Source organism: Anas acuta, unplaced genomic scaffold (assembly GCF_963932015.1).
Source record: "Anas acuta unplaced genomic scaffold, bAnaAcu1.1 SCAFFOLD_56, whole genome shotgun sequence".
Taxonomy (NCBI): Eukaryota; Metazoa; Chordata; class Aves; order Anseriformes; family Anatidae; genus Anas; species Anas acuta.
Genome location: NW_027076075.1, coordinates 468013 through 490828, shown reverse-complemented (window position 1 = coordinate 490828; position 22816 = coordinate 468013). Strand labels below are relative to the sequence as shown.

The following is a 22816-nucleotide window of genomic DNA, read 5'->3' as shown; positions in this document are numbered from 1 at the left end:
AGTCCTCCGTCCTTGGAGAAGCCAGGAAGGGAAACAGTAAAACTGCTGTATAGGATTTCTGGAGGGCCAGCTTTGGACAGTTCAGGACTATGGTTGGCAGAGTCCCTTGAGAGGCATTTCTGAAGGGCAGAGGAGTCCAGGAAGGCTGGGAGCTCTTCAAGAAGGAAATCTTAATGGCACAGGAGCGGTCCGTCCCCACGTGCCCAAAGATGAGCCGGTAGGGAAGACCAGCATGGCTGAACAGAGAACTGTGGCTTGAGATTAGGAGAAAAAAAGAGGTTTTATAATCTTTGGAAAAGAGGGCGGGCCATGCAGGAGGACTATAATGATGTTGCGAAGCAGTGCAGGGACAAAATTAGAAAGGCCAAAGCTCATCTGGAGTTCAGTCTGGCTACTGCCATTAAAGACAACAAAAAATGTTTTTACAAATACATCAGTGCAAAATGGAGGACCAAGGAGAATCTCCATCCTTTGCTGGATGCAGGGGGGGAACTTAGTTACAAAAGTTGAGGAAAAGGCAGAGGTGCTTAATGCCTTCTTTGCCTCAATCTTTAGCGGCAAAACCAGTTGCTCTCTGGATACCCAGTACCCTGAACTGGTGGAAGGGGATGGGGAGCAGAATGTGGCCCTCACTATCCATGAGGAAATAGTTGGCAACCTGCTACAGCACTTGGATGTACGCAAGTCGATGGGGCCAGATGGGATCCACCCAAGGGTACTGAGAGAACTGGCGGAGGAGCTGGCCAAGCCACTTACCATCATTTCTCAACAGTCTTGGCTATCGGGGGAGGTCCCGGTTGACTGGCGGCTAGCAAACGTGATGCCAGTCTACAAGAAGGGCCAGAGGGCGAACCCGGGAAACTACAGGCCTGTCAGTTTGACCTCAGTGCCGGGGAAACTCATGGAGCAGATTATCTTGAGAGTCATCACGCGGCACTTACAGGGCAACCAGGTGATCAGGCCCAGTCAGCATGGGTTTCTGAAAGGCAGGTCCTGCTTGACGAACCTGATCTCCTTCTATGACAAAGTGATGCGCTTGGTGGATGAGGGAAAGGCTGTGGATGTGGTCTACCTTGACTTCAGCAAGGCTTTTGACACCATTTCCCACAGCATTCTCCTCAAGAAACTGGCTGCTTGTGGCTTGGACTCACGTACACTTCGTTGGGTTAAAAACTGGCTGGATAGACAAGCCCAAAGAGTCGTGGTGAATGGGGTTAAATCCAGCTGGAGGTCGGTCACTAGTGGCATTGGCATTGGAATTACTAGTCACAGGTATAACAAAAAAGGAACAACAATGATAAAAGAAAAGAAACAAAAACAAACAACAAAAAAAAAAGTTGGGATTTTTTTGAGTTCCTGGAAACCCATACGAGGCTGATGGGCACATTAGTGATCTTGAACTAGCATTTGTTCCAATATTTTCTGGAGAGCTTTCTTGAGCATCTTGTTCCTCATGCTGTAGATGAGAGGATTCACTGCTGGAGGCACCACCACATAAAGCACAGTCACAAAAAGATCCAGGCATGGGGAGGAGATGGAGGGAGGCTTTAGGTAGGAAAACATGCCAATGCTGACAAACAGGGACACCACAAACAAGTGAGGGAGGCATGTGGAAAAGGCTTTGTGCTGACCCTGCTCAGAGGGGATTCTCAGCACAGCCCTGAAGATCTGAGCATAGGACAGCACAATGAAAACAAAACACCCAAAGGCTAAACATCCACTAACCACAAGAAGCCCAGCTTCCCTGAGGTAGGAGTCTGAGCAGGAGAGCTTGAGGATCTGGGGGATTTCACGGAAGAACTGGTCCACAGCATTGCCTTGGCAGAGAGGAAGAGAAAATGTGTTGGCAGTGTGCAGAAGAGCATTGATGAACCCATAGCCCCAGGCAGCTGCTGCCATGGTGGCACAGGCCCTGGTGCCCAGGAGGGTCCCGTAGTGCAGGGGCTGGCAAATGGCCACGTAGCGGTCATAGGCCATGACCGTGAGGAGACAACACTCTGCTGTGATGAAGAAAGGAAGCAGTAAGATCTGTGCAGCACATCCTGCATAGGAGATGACCCTGGTGTACAACAGGGCATTGGCCATGGCTTTGGGAAGAGTGGTGGAGATGGATCCCAGGTCGAGGAGGGCGAGGTTGAGGAGGAAGAAGTACATGGGGGTGTGGAGGCGGTGGTCGCAGGCTACGGCGGTGAGGATGAAGCCGTTGCCCAGGAGGGCAGCCAGGTAGATGCCCAGGAAGAGCGCGAAGTGCAGGAGCTGCAGCTCCCGCGTGTCTGTGAATGCCAGCAGGAGGAACTCAGTGATGCAGCTGCTGTTGACCATTTGATTTTTCTGACCATGGGCTCCTGTCCAAGGAGGAAAAGTCAATGACAAGTGAGGACAGACACAGACAAATCCAATTCTCACAGCCTCTGTCTTTCCACAAAGAACTTCATCCAACTGCCTGGATGGAGCTCTGAATTATTGTTTCCCGAGGGTACAGTGGGAAGCAGGGAACTCTGCTATGGGCTCTAGAGGAGTCCATTCTGCTTTGCAGCAAGAACATTGGACCCAGCAATGATTAGTGATTTCTGGTTAAATACGTTTATGACATCAAAGACCTTTGCAGTATTGCTGCTCCCAACTCACCAGCCACGCTGTGGGGATTTTGTTTTGTTTCTTTTGTTCCTGTTGCCCTGGTCAAACCTGAGGAGTCTTTTTTTGCAGGTAGACAGCCCTGGCATTTCCACCATCCTGCAAGTGCTATATTGGTATTCCTGGGAGGCAGTGGGACAGAATCTTAGTGCAGAGTGAGGAGAGTCTCTCTCCCCATCTGTCTCGCTATCTACTGCCTTGTGCTGGCAACTCTTTGAGCTCGTTCATGGTCATACTCGGGTGTTCCCCTGAAAGGGAACTAGGAAGTGCTGGGAGCTGTGCAATTTTAAATAGTGTTTCTCCAAAATTCTGCTTAATAGAAAGTGAGCTTCATTGTGAAGCCAAGGACTGCATTGCGAGCCCCACAGGTTAGGAGGGGACTTGGACACCTTGACTGCATGGACACTTCTGCATGGCAGGACCTGCAAGAAGCACGCCTGAGCTGCAGCCGAGCTTCTCTGTCCCCAGAAAACCTGAGAAGGAGAACAGCAGCAGGACAACTGAGTGGAGAGAGAAGGAGAACTGTCACAATGCTCCTGCCAGGGGAGGGATGCAAGGCCATGGAGGGACAGATGGACGTTTGGGAGCATCTACTCTGCTGGGGCTTGGACGGCAGAGGAGTCAGCTTATGCCTTGGTCCCCATGGCCTTAACCAGGAAACCAGGGGGGCTTTTGGGGGGAAAAGCATGTTCATTGAAGGACTGACCGGGAGGTGTCCAAATCCCCCCTCCCATCCTTTGCTTTCAGCACCTAAAGTTTTACTTTCCATCCCCCCAACAAGGGAATCAAGAGTAGAAAACTGAAAGCACAGCACCCTTCCCTTCCAGGCAACGCCTAGAAAGGGGATTAGGGAAGAGCACCCAGCAGAAATGTCACAGAATCATAGAATGGTTTAGGTTGGAAGGACCACATAATTCCACCCCCCGCCATGGGCAGGGACACCTTCCACTAGACCAGGCTGCTCAAAATTCCACCAGCCTGGCCTTGAATGCTCCCAGGGATGGGGCATCAGCAACTTCTCTGTGCAACCTGTTGCTGTGACTCACCACCATCAGAGCAAAGAATTTCTTCCTTATATCTACTCCAAATCTATCCTCTTTTAGTTTAAAGCCACTACTCTTTGCCCTGTCACTACACCCCCTGACAAACTGTCCCTCCTCATATTTCCTGTAGGTCCCCTTTAGGTACTGGAAGGCTGCATTGAGGTCTCCCCAGAACGTTCTTTACAGCAGGCTGAAAAACTCAGCCTGTCTTCATGTGAGAGGTGCTCCAGTCCTCTGAACGTCCTTGTCACCACAGTGAATAACAAATGTGAGTAGAGACACAGAACACCTTGTGGAAGGCAGCAGGACCCTGCCCTGCCTGGGGGGCCCCTTCCACCCACAACTTCTCCCCACAGTGCCCTGGGCACCCTTGCCTGCACCCCCAGCTTCACAGCCCTTTACATGTTTCTACTAAGACCTCCTGGCAGTCCTTCTGAAATACCTGATGGGGTCTGAGCTACACACAGTTCTGTAGACCCTTCCAGGGGCAGATACAGCCCTGTAGCCAGAGGTTTACCATCTCAAGGGTGGTAATGGTTTCTCCTCTAGCGACATCTCAACATCGACCCACTCCAGCCTGCCCCTAACCTCTCTTTCACTCTCTCCTCTCCCCTTCTCACCTGCAGGTAGTGTCCCCAACCCTGCTGTCCTTTGCAGAGGAGCTGCTCCTGGGCAGAGCTTTGCCTCTTAAGAGGTGCCCAGCCCACTTGCCAGGAATTTTCTCTGTCCCAGGAGCCCAGCCCAGCTCATGAGCAGACGCTCAGTCTGCTCCCAGGTCTTTTTAATGACTCCTCTGGTGTGTTTGGTGATGACCCCATGAACCTCAGGCACGGAGAGGAGTTTCAAGAAATCTCTCAAGTCCAAGTCAGATGCAAACTCCCAAATTTCTTGGAGTGTCCCACTGAGGGCCATTACTGACAAAGACTCCCTTGGAGCTCATTAGAGCAGAAAATTGGAGGAAGTGATGACAAGAAGACAAAGGCAATGTTAAAGCGGCCCTGATGCTTAGAAAACGTTGATGTGCTTCACCAAGCATGATGGCCAAGCCTGGACTCCTGGCCCCTGGGAAGGGAGATCCTGTCCCTCACATGTGTCTGTGTGCTCTTACTAGGGCAATATGATATGGGGATGCACATTGCCAAGTGCAAGAGAATTGTATGACACTTTCCTGGTTTGCAGGTGTGGGTGAGGAGGCAATGAGGCCCAAGAGCTTGAAGGCTAAGACGTCGTCTCATAAGGCTCAGTGGCACAGACAGCAGCCATAGAGAAGGAGACAAAGACCTTGGCTCTACTGGGGTTTTTAGCCTTGCCACAGCCCTTGATCCTCTGCACGCCAGGCTGTCCTATGGATTCCCAAACCTGTGCCTCTTTCTCTGTTGGATGTAGACATTCACCCTTCTTTCCCTTCTTGCTCTCACCTGAACATCTTCCTGCCTTTATGGATAATGACTCCGTGCTCCCTGATGGTTCCTTGAAACACAAAACCATGGCTGGATCCAGTCTCCTTCTGGGGGACCTGTTGCACCACAACATTGTCCTTGGAGTAATATTTCTTTCTCATGGACAGTGTCAATCTCCTGAGATAGACTTTGTGGCATTTTTAAGGAGACTGGTTGGCAGAGACCCCTGGGAGGCTGTCCTGGAGGAATGCTGGACACTCTTCAAGAAAGAAATCCTAAAGGCACAGGAGCAGGCTGTTCCCATGTACCAAAAGAACCCGGCGTGGAATAAGACTGGCCTGGCTGAACAGAGAGTTGAGGCTAGATCTCAGGAAGAGAAAGAGGGTTTATGACCTTTGGAAGAAGGGGCAGGTCACTGGAACTCAGTCTGCTATTGCTGTTAAAGAAAATAAAATGTTTGTGGTTTTTTGTTTGTTTGTTGCTTGTTTAATACATAAACAAAACAAGGAGGACTAAGGAGCATCTTCATCTTTTATTGGATGTGGAAGGAAATATAGTGACGAGGGATGAGTAAAAGGCTGAGATGCTTACTGCTGCCTTTGCCTCAGACTTTTGCAGCAACACCAGTTCTCACAGGAGCCTTCAGCTTCACTTGGGGCACAACAACCCCATGCAGCACTACAGGCTGGGGGCAGAGTGGCTGGAAAGCTGCCATTTGGAAAGTCACTTAGGGGGATTTATCAATAGCCAGCTGAACAGGAGCCAGGTGGCCAGAAAGGCCAACAGCCTCCTGGCTTCTATTGGGAATAGTTTGGCCAGCAGGACTAAGGAAGTTCCTCTGTACTTGGCTCTGGGGAGGCCACATCTCGAGTAGTGAATTCAGCTCCAGGGCCCCCAGTGTAAGGACATGACATATTAGGAGGAGTCCAGAGGAGGGACACAAAGATGACCAAGGGGCTGGAGCACCTATTCTATGAAGACAGGCTGTGGGAGCTGGGGTTCTTCAGCCTGGAGAAACGAATATTCCAGGGAGACATCATTGCAGCCTTCCAGTACGTAAAGGGGGCCTACAGGAAAGCTGAGGAGGGACTTTTCATCAACGAGTGTAGTGATAGGACAAGGGGTGATAGTTTTAAACTGAAAAAAGATGGTAGATTTAGATTAGACATTAGAAAAAAGTTCCTTGTTCTGAGGGTGGTGAGGTACTAGAAGAGGTTGCTCAGGGAACTTGTGGATGCCCCATCCCTAGAAGTGTTCAAGGCCAGGCTGGATGGGGCTTTGAGCAACCTGGTCTAGTGAAAGGTGTCCCTTCCCATGGCAGGGGGATAGCATTTCAAATAAATTATATGATCTTTAGGGTCCTTTCCAACCCAAACTATTCCGTAATTCTCTGAGCTCCCTAGTACCCCACTGAGTCAGCTGAATACTGCAAGGGGCTTCTGCGAACAGACTGAGCAGAAACTTGATCAATTATCCTCAACTTGAGCACCTGCTGTCCTTTCATTTGGCAGAAGACCTTCCCCACAAGGCTCCAGGATGACACCCTCACACAGTGCCCTGCCTCTCCACATCGGTCCACCTCAGCTTGCAGTTACCTGCTTATATCTTGGACCACCTCTGGCACCTCAAAGTTTATCAGGAGTTCGTGGCCTCCATTTCCAGTAATTCCAATGGGAGCTAAGACACACAGTTCACACGCAGGTGCCTGTTTTGTGCACACCTGAACCGAGGCAAGACGACTCCAACCTCCAGTGGGTTTGTGGTCAATATGGGAAGTAGCAGAGTCTACAAACGTACAAACCTGCAATAGTGACTCAGCTGACTCCCTTCTCCCATCCTGGTGTCCTGGTTTCAGCTAGGACAGAGAACAGTTTTCTTCCTAGTAGCTGGTGGAATGCTGTGTTTTGGCTTGGGATGAGAAGAGTGCTGATAACACCCCGATGTTTTAATTGTTGCAGAGCAGTGCTTACACCAAGCCAAGGACGTCTCAGCTTCTTGCTCTTTCCTGTCAATGGGCAGGCTGGGGGTGCAGCAAGAGCTGGGAGGGGACAGACCCAGGACAGGTGAGCCAAACTAGCCAAAGTGGTATTCCATACCATCTGACATCATGCTAAACAATATATAGGGGTGGCTAGCCGGGTGGAGGGGGCTGGACTGCTCAGGGTTAGGCTGGGCATCGGTCAGTGGGTGGTGAGCAATTGCATTGTGCATCACTTGTTTGTACACATTATTAGTAGTAGTACTATTATTATTATTGTTATTATTTTCCTGTCTTAATAAACTGTCTTTATCTCAACTCATGGGCTTTACTTTCCCATTTCTCTCCCCCGTCCCAGAGAGGGAGGGAGGAGGGTGAGCGAATGGCTGTGTGGTGTTTAGCTGCTGGCCAGGTTAAACCACTACAAGTATTATTTGCATAGTAATACAGATACACTTTGGATAGTATGAGAAAAAAGCTACAAGTTAGTCTTTCCACAATTTTGACTTTACTTTATTCAGAAGAGGATGCTGTTATATCCCCAGCATCATATATCTGATTACCATATTCTAGGCAGACAAAACTTGGCAACCACCAACATCAGGAGATTAATACACCACATATTTCAGTCAGCTTTTCAAACACTGGATTGTCTAGGCATACTCTCTTCTAAATTTGCAGTGGTTTGGAGAAAAAAGTACCCAATTACTAAGCATCTTCTGCAACTGCTTGATCCCCATGCTGGATATAGCTCGTTTACTTTACTCCAATCCAGTGAATAATGAAACAAAATGGCATACACAAATCATCTGGCAGGGCGACACACTTCCAGTTAGCATCCAGAGCCATCTGGACCCATGCTAAGAGAAACAGTAGTTTACAGCCTTGACATCTTCTGAAGCAAGAATGCTAGAATGCATGGAAATGGAAATGGTGAAAAGCTGCAATGCTTAAGTTCAGACTGCACATTAGGAAAAAATTCTTTACTGTGGGGTGATCAAACCCTGGAACAGGCATCCTTGAGGGGTGGTTGACACCCCATAACTTCCAGTGTTCCAGAGGCATTTGGGCAATGCCCTCAAGAATATGCTTTAAATTTTGATTATCCTTGAAGAGGTCAGACAGTTGGACTCAATCTTTGAAGGTCCCTTCCAACTGAACTATCTTATTCTAGGAAAACTCGCTTCCAGCTCTCTCAAGATAGTAGCAGCATCATTTCTAACAAAAAGCTTGGCCAGATGATTGTACCCATTTTGTTCATTGCTAAAGGAGAAAAGAAATATCCATTAGGCAACTGTCACTTTGCACAGAAATACTGTTTCCATAGTATTTTGGTTTATCTTACACAATAAAACATTAGCCTTGTTTATAATTTAATAATCCAAAATATTTTTTTTGTGAAATAACACTCAGGAGTGTGTTACATCAAGGGGAACTCATTCATTTCTGAACAAGCAGTTTTCTCTTCAGAAATATTGGTACAGAATTTAACTAATCAAGACTGAAGATCGTGGTTTTGGTGTATGTGTCAGAACACAGTACGGTTACATGCAAGATGACTATCTACCAGGTTATCATCTTTTATTTTCTGTAGGTCTCCCATGTAGGAGTAAGACAGCAAAGAGGACACAGTGACCTTACCAGTTAGTACTCCAGTGATTCATCAAGACTTAACATTTTGTCATTTTTTTTTACCATATAATTCACATTCTCCATGCCATCATCTGGTTGTAGCTACTTCACTAGTGCAGGACTTACAGGAGCACTTCTTTTTTTCCAGGTAGGAAGCAGAATGGTTAAATGATGAAATGCTTCCTGAAAATGTTACAGTTGTCAGCCAGGAAGTCTGTGGCTCTTTTCCTGTAGGGTCATGTCACTTGCCAGCACTACATCATGCTAGGTGGAATGCCAGACTAGACTTCAATTACGTTGCCCCAAACAGTACCCATTTGTATTAAAAACATTTCTGAGGCAGTGTATATACAGTGGTGTTACTCTCCTGTTGTGGTTTAACCTGGCAAGCTGCTAAGCAGCACGCAGCCATTCGCTCATTCTCCCACTCTCCCAGTGGGATGGGGGAGAAAATTGGGAAAACAACAAAGTTAGAACTTGTGGGTTGAAATAAAGACAGTTGAATGGTTCCTTAAAGGGAGGAAAACCAATAACAACTACAATTATAATATATCTACAAAAGGCATGATGCACAATTGTGGTGTAATTGCCTGAAGTAACTAGGAAAATAAAACTAACGTTCACATTTTTAAGGAAAAGGTACAGCTTTGAAGAGGCTTTCAGGGTAGGGCATAACTGCATTATCTGAGTGTTCCCTAGGCTCCCAACCTTAGATGCTATCGCACTGAGGAAACTTGGTGTGCTAGCTCTAAGGAACACCACGGAGCGTGGAGTGGAGTGGAGACACCACGGCTAGGCTCTGTAATCAGATGGGGCCTCAGTTGTTCTTGTGCACAAAGCTGCACTTTTTGCCACCCTGAGCCAAAGACCTGTCATGTTTTGACAAATGCTGTACCCTAGTGTACTTTTTGCTCATTATAATATCATTATAATACCAAAACACACCTCCATCCCAAGAGCTACCCGCCTCCAAGGTGCGACCACCCCTCACTGAGCATGCGCCCTGAATTTCTCGGAGCCTATTACTTTAAACGGAGATGGGAAAACCTTACACCAATCATAACTAATATATGCTTGACTAGAGCCACTCAAGCTCCACCTAAAAGATAGAAAATAATATAAATTGGCCCAAGAGAGAGGGGATGTTAGGGAAGATACCACCGTCAGGGGAGATACCATCCCGAGGAAATCCAACATCCTTAGGACCTCCTGACTCCTGGGATCAGTCGACAGGCTGAGCCTCTCTTCCCCCCCCCCCCATTGGGACGCCTTTGGGTGAGATCTGAATACTTGCTTATAAATCTCTATAGAGTCTTTAATCCTTTTAACGTGTTTATTTCTAGGCTGCGCACCTGTAACACCTGTAACGTCTATAACATCTATAACAACTATAACATCTGTAACATCTATAACATCTAACACATCTGTAACATCTATAACACCTGTGTATTTCATGCATACTATCTTGCTTTTGCAGACAGTCACTATCACCGGCAATCCAAAAGAACCTGATTATCTGTTGCTGTAATAAACCATACTTGATTGCATTGTGATAGCTCTCATTAAATGCAACTAGGGTGAGGGTGGTTATCCGTGATAGTTCAGTGTTCTGAATCTAACCAGACCCCCAGACGGTTAATGCATTTTTGGTGAATGTCTGAACGGACCCCCAGACAGTTAATACGTTTTTGGTGAATGTCCGAATGGACCCCCAGACCGTTAATGCGTTTTTGGTGAATGTCTGACTAGACCCCCAGGCGGTTAATGTGTTTTTGGTGAACGTCCGACTGGTTCAGTACTCTGAATCCAACCGGGCCTGTAACGGTTAATCAGCTATACCCCTTAACGCGACAACAATGCAATTGCTTAACATCCACCAATTGATACCCTGCCAGGCCCCAAACAGCACCTCTCCATCCATGGGCAACCCCCAAAGTTTTGTTGTTCTGCATGATGCCAGACGGAATGGGACATCCCTTGGGCCAGTTTGGGTCTCCTGTTCTGTGTGGTGTTTAGCTGCCGGCTTGGCACCCAGTGTGGGGCTTCTTCAGCATGACCCACCTCCTCCTCTGATGATATCCCAAGGTATTTGCCTTCTGGCCAGTCCATAATCACTTCCAAGATTCCTGGGCCACTGGGGTTTCCTATTCGAGCCCACTGAGTAATCAGTGCAACTCACTTGCTCCATGTAGCATCAGTTGCATGATGCGTAGAGGGGACCCTTCCCTTGAACATCCAGCCTAGTACCGGCAATCGGGGTGCTAGGAGGAGCTGCACTTCAGTACCGACCACCTCCGAAGCAGATCGAACTCCTTCATATGCTGCCAATATCTCCTTTTCAGTTGGAGTATAGCGGGCCTCAGATCCTCTCTATCCCCGACTCCAAAACCCCAGGGGCCGACCTCGAGTTTCCCCAGGTTCTTTCTGCCAGAGGCTCCAGGTGGGGCCGTTCTCCCCGGCTGCAGTGTAGAGCACATTCTTTACATCTGGTCCTGTTCGAACTGGCCCAAGGGCTACTGCATGGACTATTTCCTGCTTGATTTGTTCAAAGGCTTGTCCTTGCTCAGGGCCCCATTCAGACTCATTCTTCTAGTAACTGGTTGTACAGTAAACCACAACAACTGGGTAAAGGAGATGGCTGCCTGTCACTGTCTCACAATGGGACAAGAAAAGCTCCAGGGACACCTCAAGCAAGTGCGGGGGGAGCAGGGAGGGGAAAGAAAATGATGCCTTGGGCTGGGCAGCTGATCTCAGCCAGGCTCCTGGGACAGAGGCAGTTCCCGGCAAGCTGGCAGCTCCGCAGAGACAGCTCTGCCCAGGAGCAGCTCCTCTGCACATTGCAGCAGGGCTAGGGACACTGCCTGCAGGGGGCAATGGAAGAGAAGACAGACAGAGATTAAAAGCTTTCTGAACTTGGAATGCAATTTAGAGTTCATTGTGGGAGGAACCTTGACACCCACTCACACTGTAAGTCTCCTGCTGCAGGGCAATAGGGATGCAGTGTACAGACAGATGCCCTAAATTTGCACTTCCCAGAGATTATGGATCTACTCGGAGCTTCAGCTCACCCTCAGCATGTTTTCAAGAGGACTTTTCGTAAGTATGATCGAGGCAGCCTTTCCTGCTTGACTCTGTGCTTCCCTTGTAGCTGCACTTTCAGTTTTCACTCGTTTGTCTTGATGGGAACCAAAATAGAGCTGAGAGGTTTAGAAAAGGGGCCGAGGCTCCTACACCGCCATCCTGAGGACAACAAAGAATATTGGGAGAAGCCTTCACCCCTCACCAACCTGGAAATAACACCAGCATCACCTTCCCAGTTTCATCAGGGCTCGTCTGACCTGCTGTTTAGTGCCTGCAAGCATGAAGCCGGCCCTGTGCAGTGCCCTGTCCCGGGGAGGTACCTGCAGGGCAGAGCTGAATATGCAGCACGTAGGATGGGGTCTGGGAGCTTCGACAGGGAGCTGAGATGGTGGCAGGGAAACAGATCCTGGCAGGGACAGTGCCAGGCAGCAGCATGGGTGGGCAGTGGGAAGGAACTAGTGTCAGAACTGCTGGGAAGGGGAGAATTTAGCTGCTGCCTGTCACCCACCTCCTGCAGTACAGCCCCCTTGCTCTGAGCAAGCCCCCAGCTCTCCTCTCCCAGCCAAAAAAGCCTCTGCTCTCACAGCTGGGGCTTCCAGGGCAGGAGCAGCCCCAGCTCCAGCACAGCAGAGGTGCCTCTCTCCTGATACATGCTCTCAGAGAAGTCAGGCTTGTTGTGCTTAGTGCCTCTTTTGCTTTGGCATGTTTTCTCTTCATTGTGCTGTCCTATGTGCAGATCTTCAGGGCCGTGCTCAGGATCCCCTCGCAGCAGGGACGGCACAAAGCCTTTTCCACGTGCCTCCCTCACCTGGTTGTTGTCTCCCTCTTTATCAGTAGCATTGTGTTTGCAAACCCAAAGCCCCCCTCCACCTCCTGCCCATCCCAAGATCTGGTGGTGTCATTTCTGTACTCAGTGGTGCCTCCAGCACTGAACCCTCTCATCTACAGCATAAGGAACCAAGAGATCAGGGATGGCATTAGGCAAGTGATGCCATAGACATTTTTGTAAGAGCTAAAGCTGCCCATCTGTCCCCAGCAATTGTTCCCTGCAAATGCCACACTGTGCCAGAGCTTCATTTAATCACTGTATTACTGTTTTATTTCTCCTTATCATTTTCCCACATAAATGATTGGATTTGTCTCACTACATCTGAGGAATGGACCTGCTCCTTTGCACCTGGAAGCCATGGAAAAGTCTGTCTAACATGGGCTCAGACCTGTCTTTTTGTCCCATCTCTGTAGTAAAATGGGCTCCCTTGTGTGCATTGATCTGGGTTCTTCTTCCAAAGGTGGTGCCAAAACTAGTGAGACCCCAAAAAAGCCTTTTTATCCTTCTATTTGGGAGCACAAAACTCATTGTCTCGTCATGACCTGCTAGACACAGGTTTGGATTTAGGATTGATGTGATGGTTACTAGTGGCAGTGGATATGGTGAGTGCCACTGGGGGACATATCCAGGATTTCCCCAAATGGCATGGAAGACACCTGTCCATCAGGAGGACACTATGGGAAAAGAGGGAATCTGCAGGGGACACGTGCCTCAGGTGGGCAGTGAATGGCTCTCCACGTAGTGAGAGACCACTCCAGGTGTGCTCACTTCTAGGAATATCACTTGATCCAGGTATCCACAGGCAAGTGGCGACCCAGCAGAGGGATGGGAGGCTGGAGAGGGATTCACATCACTCTCATTGGTGTATCGCTGCCTGGATCGAGAGGCATGTCTGGAATATCTAATGCCCTCGGTAAGGCTCCAAAGTCCCTCCAAGCACTTTTCACCTCCAGAGAGCCCTGGTGGGCTCTGTGAGCAGTAGTGGTACCCACCTGGCTAGGTCAGCTTCCCAGCCTGAAGAGTACAGCCAGTGTAGGTTCACCGCAGGGTCCTTCTGCTGTCCAGAGGGTGCTGCATGGCACAGGCTACTCACAGCTCCACATCACCACCCTCAGAACATTTATGAGTGCATTTTTGAAGAAGATCGAGGCACCGTGTACCTGAAAGGCAAGGAGAGAGCGCTTTTTGTTTTCTACTGCTGGCTGGTGAGGGGAGAATTTTGAGATGGGAACTCTCAATTCCGAACAAGGTACTGAAACTCCAGACCTCTTCCACAGAGAGGTGAAAAAAATCTGGAAGTATCCCAAGAAGACACCCAAGCTTTAGAGAACCTATAAAAACTTTCCAGGTTTAGCAGGGTTGCTCTCACCTGCTGCATAACTCCTGCATAAACAGCAATGTTCCTGCGCCATGCCCTGCTCCTAGGGGTGTCTGCAGGGCAGAGCTGAGCACACAGAGGGTGGGATGGGGTCTGGGAGCACAGGCAGGGAGCAAACGTGGGCACAGAGACACAGCTCCCAGCAGGGGCAGCTCCAGGGAGTGGGAAGGAGCAGCTCCCAGAAATGCTGGGGTATTGGGACTGAGGCACCTCCCTGTCATCCTCTGCAGTCCAAACACCATCCCTGGAGCAAACCCTGGTCTCCTTTCCAAGCCATCACAACTTCTGCTATTAAGGCCGTGGGGATGGGGTCATGAATTCATTGCTTCACAACCTAAGAAATAACAGAAATTTCCAATGCTTGACTGTCTCTCCCTGTCCTGGCTTTCTTTGCCATTGTCATATTACTCCATGGAACCCTTTGAGTCCTTGCTGCTCATTTGCTTACCACTATACTAGCTGGGCTAAGGGAACTGGGAGTTCAGCTGATGTTCAAAACCCAACGCTGTTGGTCTTCCAAGGCTGCAGGCCCTCCTCCCTGCCAAGAAAATAAATAAATAAATAAATAAATAAATAAAATGGCAAAGCTGATCTGGACACTGAGAGCCCATCAGTGGACTGGCTGCCCTGCCCTTGGGAATGGAGAACACACACTCTCTAGATTCGCACACTCATATTCACAGATCCTCTGAGCATCACCATGGATGTTTGTGTCTTCTTCAGGCTCCTTCCAAGCTCCCAGACCCTCTGCAGCAACCCTGCAGCACACAGGGTGTGAGGTGGGGTGGTTGGCATCACCAGAGGATCAACATTCAGGGCTGGGACTGGTGGTGCAGCCTCAGTGCCAGGCTTGAGTACAGAGAGTTAGTTGCTGCAGAAGAAACTGTAGAAGGGTCCTTCCCTTCATTTTTCACCTCATTTCAACTTTGCAATTTCCTGTTTCATTTTTACATTCTGAGCTATGGCCGATTCACAGCAAACTGCTGGAAGGAGCTGAAACGGTACCCAAACGGACATCTCCGAGAAGACCGCCCTTGCACATGTTCACTTCGAAGCAAAAGCTTTCAGAGCATGCTAGAATCATGAAATCACTTAGGTTGGAGAAGGCCTCTGAGATCATTAGGTCCAACCATTAACCATGCACCCATTAATCCTTAACTAGGAGCCTTCTCTCCTTCGCCTTCTGGCCACAGACAAATCTGAGGGAGGACGAAGCTGAGGCCTGTACATGGAAAGGACACAAGGTGAGGCTTGGGTGTCCCTGAGAAGACAGAGCTTCAACACCCCCAGAGGGGACTCCGGAGCTCGAGCCGAGCTCTCAGCACTCTCTCCCACAGCCTACTGTCATGCTGCTCCGCAAAGGAGCCCCACGGGAGGAGAGGGCCACCCTCAAGTGAGGTTTTGCAAATGGTGCTGGCAGCGCCTCGGGTCTCCCCTCTGGTTGCAGTCCCTCATGCCAGCATGTGGCAATCCCAGCCCTGACTACAAAGAGCTGGGTACATCTCCGTGTGCCCCTTGAGGAGAGCTGAGCCATGGGAGCGTTGGCATGGGGCACCCTGGCCAAAATCGGCCATCCGGGCAGTGTCAGGACCTGAGGAGGGCTGGCTGTGGGGAGCCTGGGCTCCGCCCAGGATCAGGAAGGGCCCGGGCCTGTGTGTGGCTGTGGCACAGCCAGTTTGAACAGGGGGGTTCTCGGCTGAGCGCTGTGCAGGGTCAGTGGCGCGCTCACAGCCCTTCTGCCTGCTCCTGCTGTGCTGCTCCCCAGCTCCCTTCCCCTGCCTTCCCTGCATGGCGGGCACAGGCTGGCTGACCCCCAGCACCGAGGACCCTCAGGGGTACTTCTCGATCATTCACAAAGTCCTGCTGTGGGTTCCTGGGTTTTGTTGTGTGGTGTGAGCATGCAGAGGAAGGATATTTTGGGAGTGGTAGTTTCATGAGTGTTTTACTGGTAGCGCCTTAAAGAATCCATACTGTTTTACATATAGATAAATGATGATAAGTAGAGACTTACTTTACTGGTGGTAATGTTGTAGTAACTTGTAATATGTAATATTTCTTTACTGCTAGCAGTTTGTAGTAATTTGTTATTAGGGAATTCACAGAACCAAAGCAACAAAATTTCCATGTCCTTGCGTATTACAGTATCCTGCAAACTCACTGACATGATCTTTACACACCTGTGGGTCATCTAACCATCACAGGTCCTGATGTTTAGAGTTTCATGATGCCTTTGGGATTTTCCTCAGAGCTGCAGGATCAACCACAGATCTGGGGCTTGATGACAGTCCTTTTCTGCAGAGAACAAACCCAACCCACAGGGGCTGGACTGTTCAGGCTGGCAAATAGCATGAACTTAGCTTTTTCTGCTCAGGTTTGCTCCTCCTTCACACACACCCTGGCCTGTGGCTCCTTGATAGGGAAGAACTCCTCACAGACAATGACATAGGCAAAGCAGAGACGCTTAACGCCTTCTTTGCCTCTGTCTTCAATGCCGATGATGGGCTTCGGGACCCAGGGTGCCCTGAGCTGGAGGACGGGGACGGTGGGGATGACAAACTCCCAACCGACCCTGAATGTGTGCGGGATTTGCTACTCCACCTGGATCCCTACAAGTCCATGGGTCCGGATGGGATTCATCCCCGGGTGCTGAAAGAGCTGGCGGACGTCATCGCGGAACCTCTCTCAATTATTTTTCAACGATCCTGGGAATCTGGAGAGGTCCCGGTAGACTGGAAGCTGGCAAATGTTGTGCCGATTTTCAAGAAGGGTCAGAAAGAAGACCCTAGCAATTACAGGCCTGTCAGTCTCACATCAGTGCCTGGTAAAATCATGGAGAAGATGGTTCTCGAACTTATTGAGGTGCACCTGGGGGACAAAGCAGTCATTGGTCCCAGCCAGCATGGGTTTGTGAAGGGTAGGTCCTGCCTAACTAACCTGATTTCCTTTTATGATAAGATCACCCGTATGGTGGACCAAGGGAAACCAGCTGATGTGATTTTTTTGGACTTCAGCAAGGCTTTTGACACGGTTTCCCATAGGATCCTACTGGACAAAATGTCCACCATACAGCTAAATAAAAACATCATACGATGGGTGAGCAATTGGCTAACGGGCAGGGCCCAAAGGGTTATGGTAAATGGGGCTGCGTCAGGCTGGCGGGTGGTCACCAGTGGGGTCCCTCAAGGCTCCATTTTAGGGCCGGTACTTTTCAATATTTTTATAAACGATCTGGATGAAGGAATAGAAGGTATTTTGAGCAAGTTTGCTGATGACACCAAACTTGGAGGAGTTGTGGACTCTGTTGAGGGTGGAAAGGCCTTGCAGAGGGATCTGGATAGGTTGGAGAGCTGGGCGATCACCAACCCCATGAAGTTCAATAAGAGCAAGTGCCGGGTCCTGCACCTGGGACGGGGAAACCCCGGCTGCACGTACAGACTGGGCGATGAGACGCTGGAGAGCAGCCTAGAAGCGAGGGATCTGGGGGTCGTGGTAGACAGCAAGCTGAATATGAGCCAGCAGTGTGCCCTGGCAGCCAGGAGGGCCAACCGTGTCCTGGGGTGCATCAAGCACGGCATCGCTGGTAGGTCAAGGGAGGTGATTGTCCCGCTCTACTCTGCGCTGGTGCGGCCCCACCTCGAGTACTGTGTGCAGTTCTGGGCACCACAGTATAAAAAGGACATGAAACTGTTGGAGAGTGTCCAGAGGAGGGCTACGAAGATGGTGAAAGGCCTGGAGGGGAAGACGTACGAGGAACGGCTGAGGGCACTGGGCCTGTTCAGCCTGGAGAAGAGGAGGCTGAGGGGAGACCTCATCGCAGTCTACAACTTCCTCGTAAGGGGGTGTCAAGAGGCAGGAGACCTTTTCTCCATTAACACCAGCGACAGGACCCGTGGGAACGGGGTTAAGCTGAGGCAGGGGAAATTTAGGCTTGACATCAGGAGGGGGTTCTTCACAGAGAGGGTGGTTGCACACTGGAACGGGCTCCCCAGGGAAGTGGTCACTGCACCGAGCCTGTCTGAATTTAAGAAGAGATTGGACTGTGCACTTAGTCACATGGTCTGAACTTTTGGGTAGACCTGTGCGGTGTCAAGAGTTGGACTTGATGATCCTTAAGGGTCCCTTCCAACTCAGGATATTCTATGATTCTATGATTCTAACTGCTGCAGGTGCCACACTAAAGGAGAAATATTCCACCTGTGCGAGGGATGGGTTGGTGGAGAAGTGGTTGTTGGGGATGAGCCCTGGGTTCTTTCCGCCATTCACCACTAAGGGAGGCTTGAGTCTGCAATTCAGTGTTTACAAGGCCCATAGGTGCCTGCAGTCCTGTATTCTGAAGACCCACCCTCCCTACATCATGTTTACACCTTAGTTCTCTGAGTTCGGGCTCAACATTTCTAGGGACTGGGCGCCCTGCAGTGGAAGGCTGCATTGCATACCCTGTTCTGGTTGCGGGTGTTTTTGCCAAGTGAGCAGCTTAGGCAGAATCTCCAGCTATGCCCACCTGTGCACAGCTGCTGACTGGCTGGTGCCTCCCCCTGTCCCACCAGCATGGGGTGAGGAGAGATCCAAAACACACTGGGGAAAGAGAGAGGCGCATCAGCTCCACCAGTCCCTCCTCTGCAGGTCTGTGCCTGACCCCAGCAGCTCTGGGTTTGGTGAGCTGAGATGGTTCAGCAGTGGCAGTGGAGGGAGAAAGACATAGAGGCATAGTCAGGGATAAATTGGAAATGGGTTATGAAGAGATATTGGCAGCTAATAGCTACTGGAAGACTGAACCAACTTTTTCAGTGCATCCTTGAGCTCCTGGTTCCTCATGCTGTAAATGAGGGGGTTCAGTGTTGGGGGCACCACTGAGTAAAGAACTGCCACCACCAGATCCAGAGCTGGGCAGGAAATGGAGGAGGGCTTCAGGTAGGAAAATATGGCAGTGCCGACAGTCAGAGAGACCACGGCCCAGTGAGGGAAACATGTGGAAAAGGCTTTGTGCCGTCCCTGCTGAGAGGGGATCCTCAGCACAGCCCTAAAGATCTGAGCATAGGACAGCACAATGAATACAAAACATCCAATACCTAAACAGAAGCTAAATGTGATGAGCCCAACTTCCTGGAGGTAGTCTGATTCAGAGCAGGAGAGCCTGAGGATCTGGGGAGCTTCACAGAAGAACTGGTTCACAGCATTACCTTGGCAGAGCGCTAATGAAAACGTACTGGCAGTGAGCAGGACAGCAGTGAGAACCCCACTGCCCCAGGCAGCTGCTGCCATGCTGGCACAGGTTCTGCTGCCCAGGAGGTTCCCATAGTGCAGAGGCTGGCAAATGGCCATGTAGCGGTCATAGGCCATGATGGTGAGGACAGAATACTCTGCTGACATAAAAGAGACAAACAGAAAGACCTGTGCAGCACAACCTGAGTAGGAAATGGCCCTGTTGTCCCACAGGGAATTGGCCATAGCTTTGGGGACAGTGGTAGAGATGCAGCCCAGGTCGAGGAGGGCAAGGTTGAGGAGGAAGAAGTACATGGGGGTGTGGAGGCGGTGGTTGCAGGCTATGGCGGTGAGGATGAGGCCGTTGCCCAGGAGGACAGCCAGGTAGATGCCCAGGAAGAGCGTGAAGTGCAGGAGCTCCAGCTCCCGCGTGTCTGCGAAAGCCAGCAGGAGGAACTCAGTGATAGAGCTGCTGTTTGACATTTGCCACCTATGGGCAAAGTACCTGTGCAGGGAAGAAAAAAACGTGACAATTTTAGAACAGTCTTCAAGTAAATTCATTTCTCAAAAAGTCTCCACTAGCTATGAACACCCCCTTTTAATTTTCTGTGGTTCCTTCCTTCGCCTCTGTGTCTAGAGCTCTGGTTTTTGCTGCTCTTGTGTGCCATGAGGAGCAGGTCTTCTGCCCTCTGAGTCCAAAGGAGTCAGCCTTGCTCTGCAGCAGTGGGTTGATGGAAACGTAGGGAAAGGGGTCAGTCCTGATGTTCACATTTGTCAGATGAAGCCATCCCTAACACAGACATGCTCATTTACTTCTGCACTCCAGGTGCTAGGGAATGGGGATGGAAACAGGCAGTTTGTGTGAATAGTGTTTTTTTTTTTTTTTTTTTTTTTAAATGTTACCCCTATCTCACCAGGGGACTGTACTTGCATGTCTAAACCTTCAGCATTTCTGCTGCTCTCAGGGAGAAGAGAGTGAGCCCTGAGAGGCAGAAGGATTGCCCATGGCTCAGTGTACAGTGAGGGAGCTGCTCTGTCCCTGTAGCTCATTGTCAGCTGCCCTGAGGTTCATATTTGTGAGACAAAGTGTGATGACACTCATCTGTTACCCCAGAAGAAAGGAGACACTGCTGTGAGAAAAGGGATCCACAGCAGATCACTAAACATCTCAGCCTTTTTCAATCATGTTTCATTTAAGCATCTGAACAACATTTCACTGCTTGTAGCATCTCTATGCTTCTCCATGGGTTTATCACAGAATCACAGAATTTCTAGGTTGGAAGAGACCTCAAGATCATCGAGTCCAACCTCTGACCTAACACTAACAGTCCCCACTAAACCATATCCCTAAGCTCTACATCTAAACGTCTTTTAAAGACTTCCAGGGATGGTGACTCCACCACCTCCCTGGGCAGCCTGTTCCAGTGTCTAACAATCCTTTCAGTAAAGAAGTTCTTCCTAACATCTAACCTAAAACTCCCCTGGCGCAACTTAAGCCCATTCCCCCTCGTCCTGTCACCAGGCACGTGGGAGAACAGGCCAACCCCCACCTCACTACAGCCTCCTTTAAGGTATCTGTAGAGAGCGATATCAGATAACACAAAGATGCTGAGAGTTATAGGTGTATTCTGGAGGGCATCTCACAGCTCAGAAGGATACCCTCAGTGTCCAAATGATGGCATCTTGCTATGGGAGTGTTAAGCTCATTCTCCAGCCTGACAGACAGCATTGCCCAGACCCCCACATGTTAGAAGAAAGCTGGGGCACCTCATTCCCAAGGAGGTATCTGCATGGGAGTATCCCTTAAGTAAGTGTGTGAGCTTGCAGCTGAAGCCCCCCCTTCCCAGATAACCCAACAGAAGTACCTAGAACAGCAGCAGCAAAAGGCCAGCAGAGTCAGCTGGGCATTCAGGAAAGCCTTTCCCTCCCCCAGTTGTGCAAACCACCTCTCAAGCAGTGACAGTGCAGGGCAGTCACCCTCAGCCCTGTGCTGTGCAACAGGAAATGGACACCTGGCAGGAGAGATGCACTTTGCCTCCTCTGCTGGTTTGGTGGGCAAGGAAGTGGCTGGCTCAGGCTCTGAATGCCACAGCTATGAGGGCAGGGGCTCTGCTGGGTGGGAGGGGAGTTATGAATGGGGATAATTAACGAATGCACCTGCACTGCAAGTGATGGCCTGGGGTGCCTATACCTCACCTGCTACCCATTTTTTTTTCCATGGCAGCTCCCTCTCACTCACTGCCCATATCTCTGCTGCCTTCAACTGTCCCTGCCAGGAAATGTTTCACTGTCCCCAGATCTTCTTCCTGTCTGTGCTCACATCCTTGCTGCTGTGCATCCTTCTCTGCCCTGCAGCCTCTGTGTGTGTGCAGGAACTAAAGAGCAGGTCACAAAAGCCCTGATAAGTCGAAAAGTGATTGTGGAGCTGTCTGTCAGGTGACGGGTGGTGGGGACCATTGCTGAGATTCCTCATAAGTCTCAGAGTCTCAGCTTCTTTTGGGAGTCTCAGCCCCTTTTGCAACCTGGCAGTTGTTTCCTCTTCCCACCCAGCTGAGAACCAGAAAAAAGTGGAAGTACAGACTCAGGAAAGCACAAACTCAAGCAGCAAGCCCCCACCTTGATTGAACATGGGAAAAGTTCCCTGGGAAATACCTGGGGGTGCTTTGGAGCTGTGAGCAACCTGACACAGGCAGTAGCCTCTGGGCACCAGCAGGACCCTGCCCTGTCTGGCCAAGGGGACTCCTTCCAACCACAGCTTCTCCCTGCAGCCCCTGGGCAGCTCCCTTGGCAGCTCCCTTGGCTAAGCCTGGCAGGTGGCAGAGGTCCTGCCCCAGCACACAGTCCCTGGGGCACAGCAGGGACCCTGCCCTGCACCACAGCCCTGGGCACCCCTGCCTGCTTCACAGTCCTTTGCACTTTTTCAGTTAAAGCCTCTGGAATGGGTATTCTTCTAAAACATTTTATGGGCTGTGGGCTATGCTGCCTTTGTGGGACCCTTATAGGCACTGCAGCATTGCTCTGCAGCCAGGGACTTACCGGCTCAAGAGCTGCAGTGTTTCTCCTCCAGAATGCTCTCTTCATCCTCCCACTCCAGGCTGCCTTTAACATCTCTCTGCCTCCCTCTCCTTTCCATATGCCCTGCAGGCAGTGCCCCCAGCCCTGCTGTGCTGTGCAGAAGAGCTGATCGAGGGCAGATCTGTCTCTCTGCAGCACTTCCCTCTTGACAAATCCCCAGGAGCCCAGCCCAGCTCAGCAGCAGAGGCCCAGCCCAAGGCATCACTTTCTCTGACCGTCTTGGCTCCCTGGAGCTGCTCCTTGGGCTCCTGTGGAGCCAACCTGGAAACAGGATGAAGAAATCTCTTGTGTTCCCTCCACCAGCTGGGGAGAGGCTATTCTTGCCAGCAGTGTCATTGCTTATATCACAGAAAAGGATAGGTTTTTAATTGTCTTTCATAGAATCATAGAATGATTTAGGTTGGAAGAAATCTTAAAAATCACCTAATTCCAACTCCCATGCCATCGCAGGGACACCTTCTGCTAGACCAGGTTCCCAAGAACCCCTTCTAACCTGGCCTTGAACATGTTCTAGGACCTCACCACTCTCATAGTGAAAAATTGTTTACTAATATTTAATCTAAA

General features: G+C 50.1%; 2 protein-coding genes across 2 annotated transcripts; both read right to left on the bottom strand.

The window, feature by feature from the left end:
* Positions 1-489: 489 nt before the first annotated feature.
* On the bottom strand, positions 490-2291 carry LOC137848924 (olfactory receptor 14A16-like). Its single transcript, XM_068668415.1, has one exon. It carries the CDS (start codon positions 2152-2154, stop codon positions 1387-1389), a length of 768 nt encoding a protein of 255 aa, XP_068524516.1. The 5' UTR covers positions 2155-2291; the 3' UTR covers positions 490-1386.
* A 16436-nt stretch (positions 2292-18727) lies between these two features.
* On the bottom strand, positions 18728-19315 carry LOC137848913 (olfactory receptor 14A16-like). Its single transcript, XM_068668398.1, has one exon. The coding sequence runs from the start codon at positions 19313-19315 to the stop codon at positions 18728-18730; it is 588 nt and encodes a 195-aa protein (XP_068524499.1).
* Between the last annotated feature and the right edge of the window lie 3501 nt (positions 19316-22816).